The sequence below is a fragment of the Panthera pardus genome, unplaced genomic scaffold (assembly GCF_024362965.1).
Source record: "Panthera pardus isolate Hobbes unplaced genomic scaffold, ASM2436296v1 HiC_scaffold_17, whole genome shotgun sequence".
NCBI lineage: Eukaryota > Metazoa > Chordata > Mammalia > Carnivora > Felidae > Panthera > Panthera pardus.
Window position 1 is genome coordinate 133,004,047 of NW_026526732.1, and position 18,942 is coordinate 133,022,988.

Sequence of the window (18,942 nt, forward strand, 5' to 3'; positions counted from 1 at the left end):
AAAACACCTTATTTCTAAGTTAATAGTATTTTTTTTCCCTTAATGGAGAATATTCTCTTTTAATGTTTGGGTTCCTTTTTTACCCTGTGTCTCTGAAAATATCTACATTTCCTGCCTGTTTTTTTAAAACTTAGAATTTATAATTTAAATATAGCTTTATTTCATTGATAAAACATTTTAAGGTAATTTTTATTAGAGTTCATAAATCTTATAATCATGCATGTATTTGCTTGCCAATGTACAATTTTAGCATTTTGACAGAAAGGGACAGTATTCTACTTATTTGGAAGCTAAGCCACAAAGTGACTGAATAATATTTTTATACAGAAAAAATTAACACTGCGAAGGTTGATCTTCTCTTTTGAAATAGCCTTACACTGAAGTATATTTAATAAGTCATAAATATACTTTTATATTTTATAGAAAATCTAGGTTTCATTCATTTGAAATATTAATAAATAAATAACAATGTAGTGGTAACTACCTTCATTCTTCCTGGGCATGTATACAGGTGAAGCTTTACTAGAATGTCAGCTACAAGCAGATTTGTGGAAAATTAGGATATCACTAATATGCTTGAATGGGGAGAGGATCCCAATATTCATTTGAAAGAAACTTAATCAGGACAATACATATGTTCAGTGGCTCTTAAATGTCCAAGTTGCTGATAACTGGGACACACTTTTTCATTCTTTATTGGAATGGCCACCTTGGAGTAAACCTTTGAGAAAGAAGAAAAACTAATAAAAATATATCACTTAAAAAAATTCAGAAGTGTTTCAGACCAACTCTCATACCCATTCCTATGCTGCCATTATACCAACTGGTCTTCAGAAGGACTGTCACCATCAATTTTTCATTTTTAAAGGACTTTAATTCTTTCAGCATGTTCATATGGTTTTATAAAGCCCCAGATACCCAGCAAATCCCCTTGGTGTTGTAAGACAAGATTGCTGTTAAAAAATGTTTAGGCTTAGTCAGCTTCTTCTCACTGCTGACTTCATGAGGGGCTCTGGGAAATGGTGTTTATACTAAGCTTAAATTGATAGGGCAAGTTTAATGCAGTAGGGTCAAAGGTACAACTGCTTAGCTGGTCTCATCAACCACTCAAGTTTCAGCATCGGTTTATAAAGAAAGGTCTGTAATGATAACATCTGGCTGCTTGAGCGTGACTGCGTTTTGCCTACTATGATTGAATGGAATTTAATGGTGGGGAGGAGAAAACTTAGGGCAATTTCATTCTTGAATTATGGTTCCAGATGGACAAGGCAAAATGGCAGACTTTGATCAATCTGAATCCAGCCATCTAGCAGTTTCTTGAGCAGACTTGCTTCTTCCATCTCCACCCCACCTCTGGGCCCCTGTAAGACAAGCATCCTTGCTGAGTCAATGGCAGAGGCCCAGAGTAGGCACAGCTTTGAATAAGCTACTCTTTGGTATTATGCATCTAGCTTGGCCTTGCCTTGTTGCTCTGTGAGGAGTCTAAGAATACTTGTGCTCAACAGAAAACACAGCACCCTTCCCCCAGAGGGTGCTCCATAAATGGTTGCTAACCAACTAGGAGATTTGATTACCAGCCATGTTCATACTGGCAAAGAAGAGATAAAGTTAGTTCCAGATCTCCACCATCATTCCGGTTAACTACTTTGTGCCAAGGTTACAAAGACACTGTGACACTGGGGACCAAAAAATGTAAATGTGTCATAAATTTGCTATAAGACATTATAGGAGATGCCTACTACATAACTCGTCCAGCAAGGGACTGATTCAAATTGTACCCCATTACGCCAAAGATCTTGTGCATTCTGTGGGTACCCAGTTCCTTCTGTTATCAACCACAACTCTGTAACATAAAAAGCTCACTGTATAAGTATAAATTCATGTTGCTTAAGGTCCTTTAGAGTCTTTTGAGCATACCTTTGGATCACTGAGTATCTGTAAACTTTTTAGATTTTCAAGAACTTCTTTTTAATATAAACAAGTAGGTAGACAAAAAGTAAATGATGGCAGAGATTTACCTGTAGTACAATAAGGCTGTGCGAATGGGAAGAGGAGTTCTCTGATGCTTAACATTTACCATATTTGCTCCACAAATGTGAAATGTTCTTGGTGTTGGTGCGTCTTCAAGACCAAGAGAAGAGGAGTCAGAGCCCACCAGACACACAGTGTGAAATCAAGAGGGTAGAGAAAGAGATGCACATGTGGTGCAGGTGAGGGGACCTTGGCCAGAGTGTGAGTCCCACTTCCAGGATCTCATAGCTGCTTGACCTTAGGGGATTCATGCAGACTTTGTTTGTTTATCCGTAATATGGAACAGATGCCTAATCTACTTAATGTAATACATACTTACCCCCATGGCTTATGAATCAAAAATGATATACATGAAAGCTCTTCTGTGGACTCAAAGTCCTACCTGAATGTACATGTCATTATCACTCCTCCCTTGATGGTCCATTTGGCTGATTCCTGTTAATATGATCAGAGGTCAAGCTTAACTCCTCTAGGTCACATTAGAAATTAGAAATAAGGTCCCCAGAAGGAAATATTCTACCTGTTACATGACTGACCTTGATATAGCAAATCCAAACCTACCAAATAAATTAAGGATGATATTTAGAAAATGGTTGTCATTTTAGCTCTCAGTAAGATCTTTTTCAGAGAGCAAGATTCCTCATTACATTTAAGACATGAGTACAGGGGCACCTAGGTGGCTCAGTTAAGCATCTGACTTCAGCTCAGGTCATGATCTCACAGTTCATGAGTTCAAGCCCTGCACCAGGCTCTATACTGACAGCTCAGAGCCTGAAGCCTGCTTGGGAGTGAGTCTCTCTCTCTCTCTCTCTCTCTCTCTCTCTCTCTGCCTCTCTCCGTTCTTCCCCCACTCACACTCTGTCTCTCTCAAAAATAAACATTAAAAAAAGACATAAGTATATATACAGAAGTTCTATTTTTCTAGTGCTGTAGCCATTGTGTGAAGCAAGACACATGTATTGTCTTCTCCCCCTTCTCCATCGTCCTGTCATTGCCTTCTTCAATTTGCTCTATTTCAGTCACAACTCAATAGCCATTGACAAAGCACATCTCCACTAAAAGAGGAAAACCTAGACACCAAAACAACAGCAAAACCCTGCTCTATACATATACATATCCTTATCAGATACCCATTCCTACCCTTTAAGAAAAATGGGAGAAAGTAATGTATAGAGTGAACCTGAGATAAGTGTCTTCTTTGCACTAACAAGCCAGGGTCTACCTTCATTTCCATCTTATTTTAATATTTCATTATCACTTTCAGTTCCTAGGCTGGCCTAGGAACTCTCTCACACATGGGATTGAAACCCTTTAAAGTAATTGTGATTATACACTTTGTGCATTTAAAAGCATAAGCCACCTTTGAAGACAGTGGAAAAAGATAAACTAGCAACTGCCAATTCCATGAATCATGTTCTGTTCAAGGGAGTTCTAGATGTGGAAAGCCAACTGTATATGTAGAAGGATATATATATTTATTTACACAGCACATATGTCATGCATAAGTGATCCTGATGAATACTATTGAACTAAAACCTGTTAATTTTGTAGTTGGGACTATTTTAACTTTAATTTCAAAATGTTTTCATTGCCCTATACCTTCAATATCAATGAGGTAAAGAAAACTCTACCCATATGTGCAACCTCTTTATTACTGTACCAGTATTTTCCAAATTAAATATTATGCTTAAGTATTAAATATTAACATTTTCTCTTAATTATTAGACCAGAACTGCAGGTGATCAGCGAAAGTTTACATGAGGCTCAAACCCTTCAGTACTGGCAGAGTCACACATTAAACCACTTTTTATTCATCTCTGGCTTACACTCAAAGGAGCATCACTTTCAACTTTATGTGGTTGTCCATGTTCTAAATGCAAAAGTAGGGCCATATGTAGTGGAGTGAGAATTCTAAGGAGAATGGGACCCTCATTCATCTAAGGCTCCTCTAGGAGAAATGATTCCTCTTCACTAGGGGCGAAAACTCCCAACCTTCCATGTGAGCGAGTAGTGAAGTCATAAGAGTGCACCTCAACATTACTCTGTATGACACTGAACAATAGGATTTTTTGGGGAGCTGGCAGGTGGGGCAGGGGTCACAGGGATAAAGGAGATGCACGTGTGACTCAGAAATCGCTGTGGCGAAAGGTGGCCCAGACTTTTATTGGTTTTGGCCAAAGGCTGATACAAGATTCAAGTAGCAAAGAGCAGATTCCTGATCTTAAAAATCAATTGTTAAGATGCAAACTTGGTTTCTTGGAGTAGGGGCAACATTTAAGAAATTAATTTGACAAAAAGAATCACCAAAGTAAAATCTTTATGAATTATTTTTTTTTATTTGTAAGCAACTTTTAGCCTGATTATTGTAAGGAAACTATAACAGGTGGTACATACAAATATTAAACATGTATCTAACAAATTCTTACTGGGTACCAAGCACTGCTGTAAGGCCCTGGGAGTGCAAATTCCCTCCTCATAGGATGCTTACATACTAATGGGAGGGCACAGAACATAAATAATTGAATATGTCAGGGGAGATGTTCTATGAAGAAAATACGGTGGGGTAAATAGTGATCAAAGAAGGCCTCTCTAAAAAAGACATTTGAACAGAGTCATAAAGGAAGTGAGGGAGCAAGTCACACAGATCTTCAGAAGAAGGGTACTCTATGAGTGCAAAGGCGCTGTGTGTTTTGCCAGTTGAAGGAACAGCAGTGGGACCAGTGTGCCTGAGAGAATGAGAAAGGGCTGGAGGAGGAGAGAAGTTTAGGGAAATAGTCAGGAGTTAGTCACATAAGGCAACGCAGGCTATTGTTAGCATTTGGGGTTCTAGCATATGGGAGTTACAGAGAGTTGTGGGTTGTTTTGGCAGGAGGAATGCCACAGTGCAACTTGTGTTCATAAAAACATCTAACTGCTGTGGGAAGAACTCTGTAAGAGGCATTAGTGGAAGCAGGGAGAAAGCGACTTGGTTTTCTGCTGTTCTAGGAAATTGGCGAGGGGGCAGTTCAATTAAATAGGTCAGAATGAGAGGAAATTTGGGGGTGCTTTGGTGGAGGGGTTCCACAGTTTGGACTGGCTTCATAAAGGGAAGCAGTGGCCACCTTTTCTGAGGCAACATCCACATCTCTACTTTGGTGTTTTCTACCTGTAAGAGTTTCCACATCCTCGATTCCCATCAGTTCCCAATATCCCTGACAAAGGTTTCAAAGACATCTCAAGTTGAATTTCTCTCTCTTTCCTTTTCCAATGCACACTCTAGAAAAGTTGCAAGATGCTAAGAAAAGCTACAATACCATATTTGAGCAGTGAGCTCTATGAAAATAAGAAATTTTACATCTTCGTGGAAAAGCATGTCATATAAGGAAATATATTTGAGAGGAAAGTTCCAGACCTCTCACAATATCAAGAGATGGGAGAAGTATGAAGCTTTTAGCAAAATAAATAAATGCAAACCTCTGTCCTTATTCTGACAGTCTTGTGAGGATTTGTAGACTATGAAAGTTTGGTTTCTGAGTCCTCATTCAGTGTTTCATTCAACAAACATCCATTCAGCCCCAAAGTAGCATTGCTCAGTGCCCTGGGCCTTTTGGTAGGAGAGAGAGGAAATGGTATTCAGGATTATTCCCCAAATTTTTATTTTCATCAAATAACCAGAGAAGAATTGGGATGATTTCCTTCAATTAAAAAGTCAAGACATTTTCCTTGACTCTCAAGACGGTATGTATAAGTTAACACAAGCCAACTGATGTAACATCCACTTGAATGCTCTCTGGATATTCCAGTGAGTTACCCCGACACAGTTTAAGCAGCCTCCGCACTTCCCTCACACTGTCCTCAAGTCCCTCGCAGCTGCAGGATTGCTGAATTCAAAATCAAGCCCCCAGCACTGTGCCACTGTCAACTTTACAGCCGCTCCCAAGCCTCCACTGTCTCCCAGTTGTTCCTGGAAGCCTCCTGCCCTTTTATTTGTTGAAATGCCCAGAGTCCTTCCTTGTTTCCAGTGGTGTGGGGTCATCACTGTCAGCCAGACCTGGTTTGAATTCCAGTTCCTCCAGAAAATTGACTGTCAGTACTTCAATTTCCCATTCCTAAAATGAGGATAAAAATCAATGTTTTCATGTGCTGGAGTTGATTTGAAGATTAAATCAGTGAATACTGATACACAAAAGGCACTCCAGAATTGCTGGTTCTCTTTCTTCCTCTTCCCAGATGCAATTCTTCCGCCTTTTCCCAGCACTTTCAGTCACCAGAGCAATTTGCCACTCACAATTCACAATTCCCACTGACGTAGTTTTTCATTCAGTTATCACTGTTCTCCACCATTTCCCCGGTGTAGGTTTTTGCTGCTGTTGCTGTTGGTTTTGATCACCCTTAGATGATAGGCTCCTCCTGCCCATGCGTTCTCTTTTCCTCCATTTTTTCCTCCCTCAGTAACCCACCCTTTAGATATGACAGCTCACTTTCCCAGCTATCTGGCCGGCCTGAGCATTCTCCCCCAACCAAGCCACTAGTGCACTTCCAGTGTGGTGAGGGAAGGCAGAAGCAGAGGGCCCCCATCCTTCCTCCACCCACTGCAGCTGGACAGAGCAGTGGATTAGCCAGAGCGTGGCTCTCACTCGGTGCTCTCTCTCTCTCTCTCTCTCTCAGACAAACTCTATTCTGGGTCAAAAAGTGATCAAGGAGTGGCATCTCCAGTGGAGTGGGACAGGGTCCAATAGACAGCCTGAGGGCTTGCCTCCTCTGACAGTTTGTCAGCAGGTCTGCTGCAACCTCACGCCCTCAGACAGAGGCACTTCTTTGCTCCTGGGCAGTAAGGGCTCAGGAAGTGCCGTGAGCCAGCTGACTACACCACTAGCACACCTGGGTGCGAGTTTGGATCAGGTGCTTCTAATTTACGTTCCCAGACCCACTCTGGGCTTGTTGTGTGGCCTCAAGCAAGCCACTTAACCTGTCTGTTTCCTTATATGTCAAGTGGAGATAATAATACTTAACTACATCACAGGGGTGGATAGTGTATATTAATTAATTAATGTTTGTAAAGTGCTTTGAAGATGCAAAGCTGGTTAAGTGTTTAAGTATTCTGATGATAGTCCTTGCTTATTATTAGAACCTTCCCAGGTTCCTGGACCATCTCTCACTGATTACGACTAGGTTCTAATAGCACCTGCTGTGCAATCCACTCAGGGATCTAAGGCACAACCCATGAGAATTTAGCCCAAATGGATTTATAATTTGAAAAAGATGTCAGTGAGGCCTGTGCCCAAATGTCGGGCCAGTTACAGGGCTCCCTAGCAATTTTCCAGAAGCCAAGAGGACTGCATCGTGGTATTTGCTGCAAATGGTGCTTGTTGTAATTGCTTTCATCTTTTATGTGGTGCTGCTCAGATATAGATTGAAAACTGCTTGCTGGGACTTGCGGTCTCCTCAGGCCATATCTCAAGGTCAAGATGGGAGAAAATGGAGGCCATATGGTGTGGCCAGCACTGATTTATTTACAAACCCTTGGAACTGTGCTGGAAAGAATGAGAGTTCCTAATATACTTGTCTTCCAGGCAGCTCTGAAAGATTCCAGGTGTTGTTCGTGAATATTTCTTGCACCCCTCTTTGTGGTCATGTCTATTTTAAAAAGACTTTATAGTGGAATTTGGATTTTATATTTGTGACTGTCTTCTATAATGTTCCATTACTTATATCTCACAAACCAATTAGGTAGGTTGAACTCAGGGACTAGGCTGCTAGTAATCAAAATAGAATGAATCCATTCCCAGCCTTGTTAGAGATGTGGCTCTTATCCATCTGATCGATGAAGTGAACAGAACAGACTGTGTCCCGCAACTTACAGTTTTGGTCACACTCTACACCTGATAACTCTAACAAAAAAAAAAAACAAAACATGTAATTCCTACATATTTTTCATTCATTAACATTCATCTTCATTTTTTTCTACTAGAAGTACCACTCATGACCCCTTACATTCTTTTCCTCATAAGACTTTCTGGAGAAATACATACTATGTGCAATCTTTTCATTGTTTTCAAGAGCAGAAGTGACTTTCTTAGTTTTTCTGAATAGTTGATGTTTTCTTTTCTTTTTTCTTTTCTTTCTTTTTTTGTTTAGATGTTGGGTACTGTAAACCTAAAGATACTATGAGCCCCACCCTTCAAAGTTTTGTATGAAGAATTCACTCTCAAGATTTTCAGAAGTCCTGAAGCTGAAATCCTAGGCTTTACCTTAAAAAAAAAAAAAAAAAAAAAAGTATTCCAATCCCATTAAGGTCCCTTGAATTTTAATTGGCACATGGATTGGTGGCTTTATCTTTCCCTTCTCATGATTGCTCCAGATATGATTATCAGGGGCTTTCCAGGCACACTTAAGCAAGGAAGTGTGAGCATATACATAAAACAGCATGCATGTTATTTTCTTCAAGGTGCTACTTAAGTACCTGCTTTAAGAACACAAGCAGGTCCTTCGGGATGGAGGAATAGTGTGGGCATGGGGCCAAACTCTGCTCTCACAGAATGTCTGTGTCCAAGGCATTGATACTTCTTTTGGGGATGCACCACAGGGAGCCTGAGTTTAAGAGGACTCCCTTTTTCTGGTAAACATATGTTAACTCATTAGGGAAATAAAGTGGTTTGAAAATAGATGGTGCTGTTTAAAAAATGGACATTACAATTATGATAATCTATTTTTGCTAGCAGCTAGCTTCAGTTTCTTTTTTCAAGTGATTTATTCTTAAAGGCCTCTAAAGTTTGCTATGATAAACTGTCAGAGTAAAAGTGTCCACTACTTTAAACAGATTTATTATAACTAGAATCTTATACGGAGTTGAGGAGAACCAGTGGAAAAGGAATATGCTCTTATCTTGTTGCCACCTCACAACACTAGCCCTTTGGTTCACCCATGGGCTCACATTGACCTCCCCAGAGCTCTCACCTACCTGCCAATCTCCTCCTCTCCATCCAGCCCTTCCTTCCTGCCCTTGTTCTTTGCTACAGCATCTGATCCACTCACAGTAAGGTGCTCGGATTGCAATACACACCACCATGATTTGGTGTGGGTGAGGTGGCCCCTCACTAGATAGCCGTGCCCCAAGAGATGGTACTTTAGTTAAAACAGCTGTCCTAGTGGGATCTAACTGAGGTGATAATATACTACACCTCAGTATAGTATAATATACCATACTGATGTATGGTAACATTGCTTACTTTGTTCAAGTAACTAAAGATCAGTGCATTGTACAATTGAAATGGGTGAATTATATGATACGTAAAATATGGGATAATAAAGTTGTAAAAAAATAAAAGTCTGCCACAAAGTTACTCCCAGTGTGCAATCTCCCATGTTCCCACCCAGCCCAGCGGTGGGATTTTCCAGCCTCCCACCCAATGTACAAATGCTCACATATCCCACAGAGGCTAAGCAGGGTCTGTTTTGCCCAGTGATGAGGAGTTGGTCACTAGGTCACAAGGTGGCCCTTTCTGTCAGAAAGCTGTTATTTCTTTTCCATTAAAGCTATTTTTTTTCTATTAACTAAAATCTGCCTCCATATAACTTCTATATTTATCTACCCCAAACAATGCCAATCCCTTGCCCATGTGAGTCTTTCAGATATTAGAAGACAACTCTCAAGCCTTCCTCATTCCTTGGACAATTTTAACAATAGGCTTGGCTGGGGTGACACCACCATGCTGCCAAGGTGACTGTGGTCAAGACATTGACCTCTCTGGGGCTGGTGCCTCAGTCACTGGTCTGTAAGAGGAAAGTTGAGCCACGCAGTTTCTCAGGTGCTTTAAGTGTTCCAGATTCTATGGTTTTGAGATGAAGGATTATAAACATATATGCTATATTTTTTTAATCTTGCTCTTTTATTCTTTAAAAATTAATCATTCAAAGACATTACTTTTTTATTCATGATCAGTAGACTTGATATGAATTAGTATATCATAAAGTACATGAAGTATTGCATAAAAATGGAAGTCAAGTCTTCCACCTGACCCATAATGCCTATAATGAATTCCCACCTTCACACAAGGTGATTATATTTCTGGGCTCTGTGGTGCAGCTTAGGGAGTCCTGGCCAGCAGTCAGCAGAACTATACTGTATGTTCTTCAGTCCAGGTGTAAACACTGTAAATATAACAAGATTGCACAAATTTAACTTCAGCTTTGAAACAGTGAACCAGGTGAAGTGTGAGAAGCAACTGCTGGCTAATAATTGATATTTTCCCCTAAGTCCCCATAAAGAGATAGCGTCATGTACATCTTCATTATAAAGAACCACAATTTTTATAAAGTGAGTTCATGATGGACCACCCCAACTGAAGAGAAAAGAGCCCTCAAAACAATTACTTTCAGTTTAGAATTCAGGGCCATATTTCCTAGATCATCTTTTGGATATCTGTTTGCAAACACATACCCTTCAGACACCCAGCCTCTGAATTCTTCCATGAGAATCCTCCAGAAGTGTTGGACCCCAGTGCTGTACGAGGCACAATTGAAGAGAGAAGCCCAGTTTCCAGGCCCATGCTGGCATGACACTCACTACCCATAGAGCTCATCTTATACTTTGAAAAAGGTAGGGGGTGGATTCTACTCATAATTATTATGTGGATTTTTTACTTGAGTTCTTTGTTACAGGAATCACTTTAAGGAGTAAAGAATAAAATTAACAAAAGGGAATTTTGCTTAACTCTCAAGGGAGAAAGAAAGTGAGTAGGTAGGAGTGAGGAGCCTAGGGTGCCTGTCCTTGACTATCATTTTTGATGGAAACATTTTATAGCACCCAAATGGTTGCTGCTCCTGAAGGAATACTAAGGACAGGAAATCTGGTCTCGCTTCATAAACTCAGGTAGTGAAAGAGCCGTGTGAATACCAGTTAATAAATGCCTAGGTCTGTTTTTAACAATGGAGGGTATCGGTGTCCTGCTTGAAAGCATTCCTAAGCTAGTCGATGTTGTAAAATAATACAGAAAACTGACATTTTTATCGTGACACAAGTTACCATATAGCAGTTATCTGCTGGCTCATCTGGTTTTTATGATCCACAAGGTAGCTGTCATATCGAGACTTGACCAGCATCTTCAGGCTCAGGCTCTCTCATTTCAGCACCTGCCTAAGTGCATAAGCGCCACTTCCAGCACAGAGGCTAATGGACTCTGTCTGCAGGTCTGTGCCAGACAAGCTCAATCCTGGCTCTGTCTCCCTTCACACTTCACTCTCAGCTCTATCTGTGAAAACAACTGAGAGACAGAGACTCCACCATGCTCATGGGCACATCGTCTGGCCTTCATCTCATCAGGAATCTGATGGCATCCCGGTCAGATGTCTATGAGTCAGCCAAGAGAACCAGGCTCCCAGGGACCTGATCTCCCTTCTGTGGTAAAGCCAAACCCTCTAGAATGTCCTCTTCACCAGAGGAGTGCAGTGTGGCTGGATGATTCATGTCACCATTGATGAACCACTTACCTGGGTCCTATTTGGGTAAATGAAGGGCTGAAATAGCCACTCTGCAGAGCAGGCTGAAACAGCTCTCATGTGCTCCATGAGACAGGAGGTGTGGCTGCCATATCCACCATCATAGCGTGACACAAAATCATTGAATGAAAGAATTAATTCAGTATTTTTAATCATTCAGATCTCTTGCAATATCATGATGAATGACCACAGGCTATAAATAGATGAGGATTTTTTACACCCCCACCAGAACAAATTTCTTCTCTGTGAATGGCCTGGTACAGAATGGGAGTTTGACTTCAGTGAGATGGGATGCTGGATGGAGCAGAGGTTCCTGGTGAGACGTGTCTGTCCATGGGCCCAGTACTACACACCTGCACCTGTTTCCCCCTTGAGAAAGCATCTAGCATAGTCTTCTGGGAGGCCAGACTCAGTCTTTCCTTGTGAGTCTTTCCTGTGTGCCTTGTGCCTGGTGAGAGACCACTGGAAGGAACACTCAGCCCTTCTCCAACACAGTGTACTGTATGTTAGAGACCTTTAGTCCTTTGCTCAGTTCAATTTTATGGAGGGAAGGGGTCACAGTGTGCAGCCAGGAGCCAAGCCTGGATAGGAAAATAGAAAGTTACATTTTCTTACAATCAAGTCAGTCTACCTTACTGCATGTACCGATTCACATTTACAAAGAAAGCTCTTTGCAGATGCTACCTCATCTGAGCCTGAATTTGTGATTCGTGGTAGTAAATCTGCCTTGGGAACAGGGGAAAGAAGAGAGTAGGGCAAAAAACATTTTTCTAAAATGAATAAATTGCTTCCTCAATGACAAAAAAAAAAAAAGATAAATCTGGGTCTAATTTAGCAACTTAAGTAGCAATAGACTGTGAAGGTAGTAACTTTCTCTTCCGAACTGCACAGCTGTGAGGCCCTGTTGCCATCAGACCCCACATGTCTTAGCACATGCTTCAAATAGTCAGGGCTCAAGAAGCCCCACTGAGTGCTTAGAGACAGTAGTGAGGATGTTTCCAAAACTCAAATACCAATGACAGTAAAACACTGGCATTTGTTTCTCTTTAAGAAAATTTTGTTTTTATTTTTTTATTTTTTATATTTGAGAGAGAGAGAAACAGAGAGTGCTTAGGGGAGGGGCAGAGAGACAGAGACCGAATCTGAAGCAGGCTCCAGGCTCCAGGCTCCGAGCTGCCAGCACAGAGCCCGACGCGGGGCTGGAACTCACAAACCGTGAAATCATGACCTGAGCCAAAGTCGGACACTTAACCGACTGAGCCACCCAGGCACCCCTAAAAATTTTAATTAACCATATCTGAAAATTGGCCAAGTCATGTTGGAAAATTAATCTTATTAGTTAAAATAATTCACTTGCATAAATGTGAAAATAAAGAGATTCATCCTAATGGATTTGGAAGATCTCATATACCTAGGGTTATGGAGATAGATGTCCTAAGTCCACCATTTACCATTTGTGTGAACTTGACCACTTACTTAACTTCTTTGTATCAGTCTCCTCATATATACACATACATTGGGAGGTACTTGACAAAAAGATGTGACCGTGACTCTGAGGAAATTATGGTAACATAAACCGTGGCCAAAAACAAAGCTCTGAATTGTGGATTCTGGGTGATATGTATAGACATTCATTATACTCTTCTTTCTAGTTCCGTGTTAAAAACGTTAAAGGCGGGGCACCTGGGTGGCTCAGTCGGCTGAGTGTCAGACTTCAGCTCAGGTCATGATCTCACAGTTGGCGAGTTGGAGCCCCATGTCAGGCTCTGTGCTGACAGCTCAGAGACCGGAGCCTGCTTCCGATTCTGTGTCTCCCTCTCTCTCTGACTCTCCCCTGCTCATGCTCTGTGTTTCTCTGTCTCAAAAATAAACATTAAAAATAAATAAATTAATAAAAATAAAAATGTTAAGGGCTTTTGACATAAAAAGAAACTAATATATTTTATATAAATGGAAAATTCTTCACCTAAAAAAAGAAATATACATGATATATATCAACTTATATATATATATAATATATATGTATATATTATGTATATGTATAATATATATTATATATGTATTATATATATATATATGTATTATATATATATATATATATATATTATATATATGTATCAGTTGAACATGAAATAGTTGAGTGAGTAGCCCTAGAAATTTAAGAAAGCCTGGATGATACATGGAATAGTTGAATGATTATATTATACACCTGAAACTAATATAACACTGCATGTTAATAGATAAATAAGTTTTTAAAGAGAAATTTAAGAAGGGAATAATCAGGGTTCATATATTCGTCCCTGCACTTTTTTCTTCTTTTTTTTTAGCGAGTATATTGAGTTCCCATGATGTAACTTGCACTGTGCTAAGTGCTGATGATACAAAAATTAAAGTTCAGATACCACCTAAAGGAGTAGTTCTGGTGTGACACTTTTTGAAAGATAAAGGACAGTTAAGAGATTCAGTATAGTAATGACTTATTTATTTTTAAGTTGAATATTAAAGGAATATTTTTTAATTGTGATGAATGCACATAACAAAATTAACTAGGTTAATCATCTTCCACTATACGGGTCAATGATCTCAACTACATCACATTATTATGACACCATTACCACCAGCCATCTCCAGAACTCTTTTGTCTCACAGAACTGAAACTCCGTACCCATTAAATAGTAGTTCCCCATTCTCCCCACCCCAGTCCCTAGAAAGCACCATTCTACTTTCTGTCTCTGTGAATCTTACTACTGCCCTGGGTACCTAATGTAAGTGGAATCTTCTATTTATCTTTTTGTGTCAGGCTTATTTCACTCCACATAATATCTTCAGGGCTTATCCATGTAGCATGTGTCAGAATTTCCTTCCTTTTTTTAAGCTAAATAATATTCCATTTTAGGTATATACCACATTTTGCTTATCCATTCATTTGTTAATGGACACTTGTATTGATTCCACCTTTGAGTATTGTGAATAATGTTGTTATGCACATCGATGTATAAGTATCTCTTTGAGACTCTGCTTCTTAATTCTTTTGGATAGATACCCAGAAGCAGAATTGATGAATCTTACATTAATTCTATTTTTAATTTTTTTGAGGAACCTTCCAGTTGTTTTCCATTGCAGCTGCACCATTTTACATTGCCACCAACAGTGCTCAAGTGTTCCAGTTTCTCCACATCCTTACCAACAGTTGTTATCTTCTGTTTTTTGTTTTTTAATAATAGCCATCCTAATGGATGTGAGGTGGTATCTTATTGTGGTTTTGATTTGTGTTTCCATAATTATTAGAAGTGTTGAGATCTTTTCATTTGCTTATTAGCTCTTTGTATATCTTTGTTGAAGAAATGTCTATTCAAATCTTATGCCCATTTTTTTAAAAATTGAGTTGTTTATTTTGTTGTTGTTGACTTGTAGGAGTTCTTTATACATTCTGGATATTAACCCCCATCAGATATATGATTTGCAAATATTTTCTCCCATTCTGTAGGCTACCTTTCCATTCTGTTCATTTTTAAATTTTGATAATCAGTTTATCTGTTTTTACTTTCATTGCCTGTGCTTTTGGTGTCCTATTCAAGAAATTATTGCTAGATCAAATATCTAAAACTTTTCCCGTTTTCTTCTGACAGTTTTATAATTTTAGCTCTTAAGTTTAGGTCTTTCATTCATTTTGAGTTGATTTTTGCATATGGTATAAGGTAAGAGTCCAAGTTCATTCTTTTGCATGTGGAAATCCAGCTTTCTCAACTTCATTTGTTTAAGACTGTCCCCACTGAATGGTCTTAGTACCCTTGTCAAAAATCATTTGACCTTACATGTGAGGGTTTATTTCTGGGATTTCTATTCCCTTGTTCTGTTCATCTGTCTTTATGCCCATACCACACTACTTTACCATAGTTTAATAATAAATTTTGAAATCAGGAAAAGACCTCCAACTGTGTTCCTCTGTTTCAAGAATCTTTTATCTATTCTCAATCCCTTGAGATTCTGTATGAATTTTAGTAGGAATTTCTATTTCTGCCCAAAAAAATCCATTGGGATTTTATTAAGGATTGCATTAAATGTGTAGATTTCTTTGGCTAGTGTTGTCATCTTAACAATGTTAAGTTTTCTGATCTATGAACACGGCATGTCTTTCCATTTATTCGTGTCTTTTGCACTTGTTTCTGAAGACCAGTTGTAAGCACAGCACCATCTTTGATCATAGAAAAATGAAAACTTAAATATTTTTCTTTGAAATATTAAATTTTTCTTTGAAATATTTAAATATTTGTCTTTGAATAAGACAAATAATATGAATGAGTCAAGGGCATGGTTGAGAAATGACACCAGCTGAGGACATCAAGGTGATGCCATGAGGTCAGAGGGGGAAAATCTGTCTGACCAGTATTAGGACCCCCGGGGAGATTGACATGAGGGGCACAAGCCAAGGAAAGAAGCAGTAGAGCCAAGAATACAATGGGATGACGATCTGAATGACTAAAAGTGAGCTAGAAGGCCAAAATAAAAAGCAAGCAAGCCTGAGAGACCAAGAGGAAGCTTAAGCAGAAATGGATAACCTGGCAAAGGTTGGGAAGAATGCCAAGACAGCACCCCTGTGTGTATGTACATATGTGTGTAGTAGCCTTTGTACATCTGACAAGCAGGGGAAGGACACACAACAAAACATAGCCAGCAGGAGACCTTAAACAGTATCTGAGCTGGCAAACAAACAAATAAAACAACAGTTTCTTAGGAAACCTAATGATCTCAGATGTACCAGTTCTATCAAGAATATGCTCAGATTAATATCTCAGAGCTCTGTATCACTATCAGTAAAAACATAAAATGAGGAGCTTTTGGTTCTCATCATGTGCAGTGCAGAGGATAGCTAGCTGAGCATGTGACATAGGAGTTCATGGTTTTGTTTGTGTTTTTGTTGTTGTTTTGGTTTGTTTTTTTTGTTTTTTTTTTTTTGCCAATGCATGCTTGGAAAAGAGGTATTTGTGCAGTTGTTTGTTTCAGACCAGAAAGGATGATTTCTGTCATTATGAAGTGCCTGCATCTACAGGTTGTCAAATACATTATCTCATTTAGTCCTCCTTACAACTCTATGAGTCAGAGATCATGGCTTCTATCTAAAGACAAACAGGTAGGTGCAGAGAGATGGTCCCAGAAACATTAAAAACTGAGCAGTGACACCTATATACCACGTTGTAAAAGCCCGCATTTACATCCACTTTCTCCAGGGTGAGGATGAAGGAGGAGTAACACATCTGGCCTCAGCTGCATCCTGGCTTCAGATCTCCTGGGCAAGAGATCCACAGGTGTTCTAACCCCTGATCACAGACATCTTCAACTGCTCTTTTACTTCAAGGAGGTGTGCACACAGCATAGTTAGAGTGTGGGTGACACAGGACCCAGAAATCGAGGCTCGTGGAGCATCTTAGAAGGGAGTTAGTTCCAGGAGCTTCGCTTCTCTGTCCCTTGCCTGGAAAAATCAGAAATGCAAACCGAAGAACATGAGCATAGGGCAGCTTGGGAGAAAACTGCACTGGGCTTCACAGGTCAGTCCAGAACACTCCTTTAGATCAACCTGACTCTTTGAATTAGTCCTTAAGTGTCCCTAACCTGCATGACAGGAGTGAGCTAAGACAGGATAAGAACAAGCCACGGGGATGAGTGTGGGCTGCTGCCTACATGCTGCAGCAGGCACAAGTCAGCCAGCCCCAAAGTGTCTCCTTGCCCGATTAGATCTAAGGGGAATGTGCACACTGGTAATGGTGGTGAAACCAGCATGGCCATAATTATTGAGATAAGGTACTCAAAGGGAAACATGTACGTGTTTAATACAAAGCTTAGTTTTCATCCTGTGAAGGGTCCAAGAAAGCCAGTCACCAGTTTTCATTGTTGATCTGGTTCTGTCACAGACTGTGGAGCCGGTCCCGCCTCCCCAGAGAGGCATGGCAAGGTTGCTAGGTAGTTTTCTGTTTCATTCACTTGTTCATTTTTTCCCCCAATCTAACAAGACTGCCGTAATTCTATAAAACATTTAATTAGTAGATAGTGAGTTAAGAGGGGTTTTCCCTCTGTCCTTGTATTTTAACCTACTTGGAAATTACAATGAAAGAAGAATTGGAGCCTTTCTGGTTCTGCCTGGTTACTAATGTACTGTGGCATATCTCACATATTCTTAAATAGGTGCCACTGTCACAAGCCATCAATGGGACACTCGGGAAGAGGGTTGCAGCACTTAAAGGAGCCTCTTCCCATTTTTAAAGAAAGAAATCGGGGCACCTGGGTGGCTCAGTCAGTTCAGCGTCCAACTCTTAGTTTCGTCTCAGGTCATGATCTCACAGTTCGTGCGATCAAACCCCATGTCAGGTTCTGTACTCAGCTCAGAGCCTGCTTTAGATTCTTTCTCCCTCTCTCTGCCCCTCCCCTATTCATGTGAGCATGTGCCGTCTCTGTCTCTCTCTCTCTCTCTCTCTCTCTCTCTCTCTCTCTTCTCTCTCTCTCTCAAAAATAAACGCTAAAAAAAAATTTTATTATAAAAAGAAAGAAATTAATGTATAGTTACTATTTGTTTTTTTCTTGACATGGAGTTTGATCATTAAGAGTGCTGTCAGAGGACAGTTGTAAACACCGGGTGCAAAAAAGGTAATCCTTTCAGTCTTTGCTGGGCTCACAGCTGCATTGACAGTTAAAACTCCTTGTGCTACAAGTGCACTCATCGACACCAGGCTCCACAAAACAAGACAGGGAAAGGAAGGGGCTGCAGTCTTGGAGCTGGAGCGCCGAGAGAGGCCTCAGCCGTGAAACCCATCCCCGCTGCTTCACAGCTGAAGAAACTGAGGCCACACGGAAGTGTGACTCGCTAAGGTCAGACAACTAGGTAGCTACTTGGAGGACCTTTTTCATAAGGTGAGGTTCAGATTCACTGGCCAGGAGACATGCTGGAAAGTTCACTGTGTTCTTTTTAGGGCTCTCTGATAAATGAATTTGGGGAACTATGAAACCAGGAACTGGGCACCCACATAAAGAAATAAAGCATGTTAGAACTGTTTTCTGAAAGAGGAATTAGGAGTGTAACATCTAAGAGATATCTTGGAAGCACAGTAAAAATGTCTTTATTAGAGAAAGATGCAATAAACTTTTCTTCAGAAATAGAGAAGAGATGGTTTAGAAAGAATAACCTGTGGTAACTGGCCTTTTGTTTGAGAATGAGTTGGAATGTAGCAAAAGAAAAAAATGCCCTTTGGCCTGCACATAATAAACAAGATGTAGTAATTAGAGAAAGAACATTTAGATCTATTGCATTTGTACCTTGTGTAACGTGCTTTCATGTTACAAGGTGCAGTGGTAGAGGATTTCGGTTCCTCTAAGAATCTTAGTTTAATAGGTGCATTATTAGGAAAATTAAAATGTATTATTGCATGTGCTCTAAAAGAAGCT

General features: G+C 40.0%; 1 protein-coding gene across 3 annotated transcripts in view; it reads left to right on the top strand.

Annotated features, from left to right (window-relative positions):
• The window catches only part of GMDS (GDP-mannose 4,6-dehydratase), a 624,172-nt gene that overhangs the window by 579,870 nt on the left and 25,360 nt on the right, over positions 1 to 18,942 (top strand). The window contains exon 10 of one of the 3 annotated variants that reach the window (XM_019419915.2): positions 10,466 to 10,600. The exons of the other annotated variants lie outside the window; for them this stretch is intronic. Within the exon in view, the coding sequence (XP_019275460.1) occupies positions 10,466 to 10,585 (120 nt within the window). The 3' untranslated portion in view covers positions 10,586 to 10,600. Of the gene's footprint in view, positions 1 to 10,465; positions 10,601 to 18,942 lie in introns of those variants that run through there. 3 annotated transcript variants of the gene reach the window in all.